The following is a 7,447-nucleotide window of genomic DNA, read 5'->3' as shown; positions in this document are numbered from 1 at the left end:
ACATCTACAGTGCCCATTTGGCTTCCATCAATGTGGCAGTTAGATGATTTTAGGTCAACTAGACACTTCTGGCTAGGGGCGGAGTTCAACCTGTCAATCAGGTTGCAGCATGATAACACCTTCTTGGTATCTTAAGACTTTTGGTGTAAGAGTTAGAGACACTGGGAACTGTTCTTTCTCTACCCCTCTGCCTTTCTGCCTGCTGGGATTCTCTGCCTCCAGGGTGCTCATGTGGGCCACCTGATCCTGAGAGCTGCTAGGGCCCTGTCATGTACCCACTGACCTAGGATCCACAGGACTCTGCACCCACCGGTCTATGATCTTCTTGCTTGTACACCTTTCTGTGTCACCAGCATGGGAGTCTGTGAGTCAGAAGAAGGACTTATGGATGGACGAGCATCAGTCTTAGGGACTTGAGGTGGACTGGGCTGGGTTGCCTTCAGGATATATAACTGCTTCTTGATATTGAAGCTTTTTCTTATATAATGAGTGTCACTGGATTTGTCTCTGTAGACAACCCAGACTAACGCAATCAACATTCTAGTAATGAATGGGTCTGCTTGTGAGCTTTCTCTTATTCTGCTGGTCAATTATCATGATGATAATTACTGTAGATGTACCAATAAACATTTATATAGTATACATCCTTCCTCCTTAATCTTCTAATCAACATGTGTTGACTCTACTTGTTTTTTCTGTTTTCCCATATGCATTGTTAGAGTCCATTTAAGCAACATAAGAAATATTGTTGGGGTTTTGATTATGATTGTAATTAGATCTCTCAATTAATTTGAGTGAAAAATTGAAATGTATAGATCAGCCCATGTTAGCTGTTTCTCGGTAAAGTTTATAATTTTCTACATTTAGTTCTTAAAAAACTTTCTTTAGATTATTCATAAGAGCTTTATAGCTATGTATTTCTATTGTAAAAGGTGTCTTAAAAGTCATGCATTAAAGTTTGTAACTGGTCATGTATGGAAATGCAATTTGCCTTGCCATTCACCTTACTTCACTCTTCTACTCATTAGAGTAATGTGCATGCATCTTTCGGATTTGCTAGCGAGACAATACTATTTTTTTGAAGATCAGTAGAATTTTATTTCCTCCATTCCAACACTCATGTCTTTATTTTCTTTGCTTACTGTACTGGCTATACCTTACAGTGAAATAATAAATAGAAATAACAGCAGAAAACATTTCTTTAAATTTTCTTGATTTCAAGAAAATGTACTTAGCACCATCTTGGTGGCATATTAGTGAGTATAGCTTCCTTCCCAAGAACATGTGCTAAATTCCCTATATATGATGCCTGGTTTTGGAAGTAGTTAATTACCCTTTACACCAGTGAGACTGTGATATTTTTCTGTTCATCAGAAGATTCTATTTTGGGGGGTATTATTATGAAAGGTACTAAATTTTACCAAATACTTTAAATGTATCTATTAAAAATAGACACACTTGTCATTTTAATCTGTCCATGAAGGGAATTATATATACTCAGATTTTATGATAACAAACCATCCTTTAGTCCTGAGGTAAGCCTGAATTGGTTATGCTTGTAGCTCTTCACATGTCATTGGAGTCAATCGCCTGACATTTTCTATCTTTGGCCAAAAGTGAAACCAGCCGATGACTTTTTCCCTTGTACAGGCCTTTGCTAGTTTTCTTATAAAAGTCATGCTCTCCTCATAAACAGAATTGGAAAGAGTCCCATCTTTTTTTATTCTCTGGCGGAGTTTATAGAAATTCAAAACAATCTATTTTTGTCCCCCCTCCCATTTTATTGGGAGCTCAGCTATTATAACAATCCATAGTTCAGTTAGATCGAGCATGATTGTACAATTGTTGCCACCACCATTTTCAGAACATTTTCTTTTGTCTTGCACTCTTTGGTATCAGCTCCCTTTTATCTCAGCCCTACCCCACCCTAGTTATTATATTAAATATTATTATTATTACTCCCCGTTGTCTGTTCCCCTGGAGTGGTGTTATATAGTCCTCATTGCTACCATTAACAATCTACTTTTGTAAACCTGATAGGACACATATTTGAACCTCACTCTAGAGCCTCACTGAGGGTTTTATATTTCTGCAACACGATTTTGGAAGTTGTAACAGCATCATCAAGTTGTTTCTCTCTGAGTCTGCTTTTTAAAGGCAAGTTTTTATTGAAGTTCACCAAACATAAAAAGTGTGCAAATAAGCAGAGGGGTGGGTGAAGGGAGAAGCCTGGCAGTGTAAGATAAGATCTAATAATAATTTATAAATTATTAAGGGTTCATGGGGGAGGGGGGAGGGATGGGGAGAGGAAAGAAGGAAAATGAGCTGATTCCGGGAACCCAAGAGGAAAGCGAATTTTGGGGATGATGAGGGCAACAAATGTATAGATGTGCTTTACACAATTGATCTATGTATTGTGATTAATTGTATGAGCCCCAATAAAATGATTTTTAAAAAAGTGTGCAAATAACATGTGCACAGGCCAATGAATTATTTCAAAGCAGACCCTGGTGGTGTAGTGGGTTACCAGTGGGGCTGCTAATTGCAAGGTCAGTAGTTCAAAACCACCAGCCTCCCCGTGGGAGAAGGAGGAAATGTTCTATGACTTTAGATTTATAGTCTCAGAAATCCTACTTTGTCCTGTAGGGTCTCTATGCATCAGAATCGACTCAGTGCCCGGGAGTTTGGTTTGAATTTTTGAGATACTCACTTCTGCGACCAGATCAAGAAATAAAATATTACCAGTGTTCTAAAAGTCCTCTGTGGTAGATTCATTACAAAAAAAGTTTTCCAATTACCCATCCTTCCCTATATGAAAGGGGGCTTCAAAAGTTCATAGAAAATGTTATTGGTTTTAAATTCCATTTTTCCAAGAACCCTGGGAAGTGCCCTCATACTTCCATCAAGAGGTGGTAATCTGTGGCAGTTACATAATCTACTGTCAACTTGAGCGAAGGGGTGGAGTCTAGCCTGTCAGTCGTCACAGCTTAAAGACCTCATTTGAAGGTGGGAAGAACATACATAGCTCACTGGAGGCCAGACCCAGTCTCTCTGCCTTCCCTTTCCTGCTGTGGAGACATTCAGAGAGCTGGAGGAGACCCGTGGAGACCTGTGCCAGTGTTGAGATGCTTCCACTGCCATTGGATCCACAAGACTTCTACCCATTGGCCTGTGATCTTCCTGCATTCGGCATCATTGCATGTGCTGGGTAAGTCTAAATAGGAATTTATGGACTAGTATCGGACATATGGGCTAATGTAGAACTTATGGACTCGATATGGCCTGGGCTGTGATGTTTTTTCAATATACAACAAAGCTCTTTTATATAGAGTTCTATCTTATACATATATGAGTGTCTATGAATTTGTTTCTCTAGTCTACCCAGACTAACACATAATCCTTGAATGTGGGTTGGTCTTGTGACTTGATTTGCCCCCCAAAATGTGGGGGAAGCAATAGTATGCTAGGCCCAAGCCCAAGCCTCACTTCTTCTTGTGTTGAGACACTGAACAATTCTAGTTGAACTAACCATATGATAGAGAGAGAAAAAAAGAAAAAGACATGAGGCCTACATGCTTAGCCAACCCACCACCAGAGGTCAGGTAGTGAGCACTTCAGGCTTTATAGGTCATGCAGTTTCTGTTGCAACTATCCAACCCTGTCTGTTTTAGCATGAAAGCAGCCATAACAATATGTAAATAAATAGAAGTGGCTGATAAAACTTTATTTATAAAAAATAGACCACAGACTGGATTTGACCTGTGGATGGACCATAGCTGGCTACACCTGCCTTATAAGCAATGAAAGATACATGTTGCTTTAGGGTACTAACAGACTGATTTTGAACACAGTGACCAAACCCATCGTCATAAGTCAATTCCAACTCATAGCGGCCCTATATAGGGTTGCCCAGACTGTAAATCTTTATGGGAGCAGACAAGTCTTATCTTTCTGCTACAGTGAGGCTGATGGATTTAAACCACCAATCTCACGATATCAAAAAGGCCCTAGCAGTGGTGTTCTTGGCCGCTATTTCTGTCCTCTGCCACAACTCAGCTCTTGTTTGGCCACTCTGAAATCACTGAACGTAAATAATGCAACTTCTCCTGGCCCTTTATCACAAATACTTGAAATATTTAGGAAAATGTTGAAAGCTGACATCAAATATAAACCCTGAGCCCCAGGGAGTAATGCATCAGCATTGTTTACTCCCAATCTCTGAGTATTCTGATCAGAACACTGCCTTAGATGTTGCTTGATAGACTTGCTCATCTCTGAAATATACACAATATGGTTCTCACCATAGTTTATGTTCTCACTTAACTGAGCGCTATTTTGTAACCTCAAAATGATTCACTCTTTTAGCTACACATCATCTGTTCCCATATGGGTTGTTCCAATTCCTTGGCCATCCTAAACTTCTGTTTAATTGTTAATCCCATTTCTCAATTTAGCTTTGGAAGATGCCCTTGAACTTCCATTCCAGTTACTTGGCTGTCCATAGTCAAAACACCCCAAAATAATTTTGAGGCTGAGCACATACTGAAAAAAATGTCTAATCTACATATTTTGTAGCTTCCACAACCAATCAGAATAGCTCCTTGAGCCGCCATGAGTTTCTAAGATTTAGACAAACAGACAAAGCCCTAAAACTACTGCCATAGAGTTAATTCTGACTCAAGACAACCCTGTATGGGGTTTCTGAGGTTGTAAGTCTTTACAAATAGAGGATAACCTCATTTTCCTGACATACAATGGTTGGTGGGCTGGCCCTAGGAATTCCACAACAGAAGATAATGAATGAGCCCCTTTAGCCAAAAGGAGAGCAACAGGCTAACTAATGCCGCAGGGCTCGACTGCAGTGGGAGGGATCGAGGGAAAAGCAGCACGAGGTGGGCCCTTGGAGAAGCTCAAGGCCAGGAATTTCATTTAGATGGTTTCCTGTTATTTTCTCCACCAATAACACAGAATAGAAGTTGTGGCGCCCATTCCAGAGGTGACACCCTTTCAGGGGCAAAAAAGGGATATTAGAGGTTTGAACAATCAGGGCGTACACTAAAAGAAGTTTGGGAGGTTCAAAAAGACCGGGGGGAAAAAAGGGCTTTAAAAATACCTTCATTTTGCATGGACTCTATAGGTGTTTGAAAAGGTTTCTGGGTGGCACAAGTGGTTTACAGTTGGCTACTAACCTAAATGTTGGTGGTCTGACCCCACCCAGCCATAGCACCAAAGAAAAATCGTGACAACCTGCTTCTGTACAGCCAAGTACTAGCCTGTGGTTCTGTAGCACATGGGATAACCCAACAGCAGTAGTTTGGGGCTTGGCCTAGTGGCATTTGAGACACATTACTGAGAAAGGGAATTGAGTGCCTATCTAGTGACTTCATTGTCAGTTCTCAAGTTTCCTTCTTGGTCCTCCTTACCTTTCAACCGCCTGATGTTCCGTAGATGGTACACCCACTGCTCTACTATGCTTTCACTTGATTAACCCAGAACTGACGGACTGAACGTGAGTCCAGACAATGAAGGATAGTTCTAGAAGGTGCTTAAAGAACTTCAGTGCTGAGAAGCCAGAGGTGATGAAGCCAAATAGGGAAAGGCAAACATGAAGCGCTGAAGACATTAGTGATAAGTTTTAAAGGGCTATTGGTAAAACCTACTTTACTTAGAGTTGGAAAGAAACATGATCAAGTTGATCAAGTTCAAGGCAATTGTGCCCATGGCTCGTCTTCATCAGCTAGGTAACTAACTGCAAAGGTACAGACGGGGGCTACTAAGTTTGGAACAAAAGAAATAGTCAATGAATATTCATGGTCTTTCCTCTCAAGACCAACTGGATAATCGAAAAGATCATTGGTAGAACTTCCCAGCATTGAGCAAATGAGTGATTTATATCTATTCCAGAATAAGAGGTTTCATGGGTACCTACCTGATTACCGTAAGCATATATAAAATTACTTCGTGGATGGAAGACTAATCCCATGGGATCAGAGAATGATGAAGGAAAGTAGAAAGCCGGGAATTTTCTCCGCATGCTTGGCAGATTATTTGTTACCGTGTTCACAGAGACAAAGGTCTTTCTCTAGAAACAGATACAGAATGCATGATTAGATCATACAAATTTTCCCCGTATTCTAGTTATAATTTTTAGAGTTTCCAATGACTTGGGTTTTGATTAAGAAGAGATCAGCCAACATCGATACCTTCTTCCTCTGCCCCTCTCCCCTACACTTATTTTATGGAAGATGGAAGTGAAGTCCAAGAGACTAAATGCTTTGCACATAGTTCCATACTAAGGAACACTGGCAGACTTAACAGGGAGCCATCATTTGCACTTGGCACACAGACTCCAATATCCGTGCTTATTACTGTCCTGCTGAACGACTTCTTAAAAATGGGAGTACCCGGGCCTTACCCTGTTTTTACTGGATCATATGTAATCTTGGGTGTAGGGGCTAATCTTAATGTATTTTGGGGATGGCTCTAAGATGAATTCTAATTCCCAGCTATTGTTTAGAGTCTTTGGAATAGAAAAAGAGACCAACAATTATTCGTTTCAATTGCTGTTCACTTAAACTAACCATTTTATTGAACCTTAACTATGTACAGACCAAACTGCACTCATTTTCTCCTGGAGCATCAGCCAAGGAGAGTCATGATGCGTGCAGCACCCTATTTTCCACCAGCATCAAACTAAAGGGCAGAGGGTCAGAGGCAAGAAACCTGAAAAGGGTCCTACCTTTTATTACTAACCATAAACAATTTTGCTAAAGTCAACTTTATCAGACTCTGTTGCCAGAGACAACCAAAATGTGGCAACAGCTTTTGCAAAGGTGAATTTTCTTTTTGGTAGGACTTGGGATCAAGAGCAGTCCTCTCAGGAATAGCAGGCCTACCTTGGAAGAGAGGAAGTAAACTCCATTTTTACGCTCTAAGTCAACGAGAAAGGTTATAATCTCCGAGGAAACACTTCTTGTTCTTTTAGAATGAGGTATGCAAGGAAGCCAATCAATGAATGGTTCATCACTGTAAAAACAAACGCTCGCCTACCAAAAGAAAAAGGAAGATTAAATGCCACTCTGCAAAAGAATACAACACATTTCTTTCTGGTATAAGTGATGTTTTTAGAAGCACTGTGCAAGTGCAGACTTAACATGGTTAGGCAACTCTGATGAAATCCAATCCAACCTAAAGAAAACAAAATCCTCCCAACTGGACCAATAAGCAATAGCATGATAAATAGAAAAAAGACGGAAAATTTCAAGGATTTCATTTTACTTAAATCCATCATGGGCATCCATGGACGAAGCAGTCAAAAGATCAAATGACTTACTGCACTAGGCAAATCTGTTGCAAAAGGCCTCTTGAAAATGCTAGCGAGCAAAGATGTCCCTTTGAGGACTTGGGGCACCCAAGTCATGGTATTTCCAACAGCCTCGTGTGTGCA

At 40.4% G+C, this 7,447-nt stretch overlaps 1 protein-coding gene across 1 annotated transcript in view; it reads right to left on the bottom strand.

Annotated features, from left to right (window-relative positions):
• Positions 1–7,447, bottom strand: part of CATSPERB (cation channel sperm associated auxiliary subunit beta) — a 153,748-nt gene that overhangs the window by 105,245 nt on the left and 41,056 nt on the right. The window contains exons 12-13 of the mRNA XM_013003687.1: positions 6,889–7,046; positions 5,930–6,080 (exon numbers count right to left, since the gene is read on the bottom strand). Coding sequence (XP_012859141.1) covers positions 5,930–6,080; positions 6,889–7,046 — 309 coding nt within the window. The remainder of the gene's footprint in view (positions 1–5,929; positions 6,081–6,888; positions 7,047–7,447) is intronic.

The sequence above is a fragment of the Echinops telfairi genome, unplaced genomic scaffold (genome assembly GCF_000313985.2).
Source record: "Echinops telfairi isolate 266 unplaced genomic scaffold, ASM31398v2 ScPeMD7_18;HRSCAF=68, whole genome shotgun sequence".
Taxonomy (NCBI): Eukaryota; Metazoa; Chordata; class Mammalia; order Afrosoricida; family Tenrecidae; genus Echinops; species Echinops telfairi.
The sequence above is the reverse complement of the archived record's forward strand: the minus strand, read 5'-3'. Positions and strand labels throughout refer to the sequence as shown.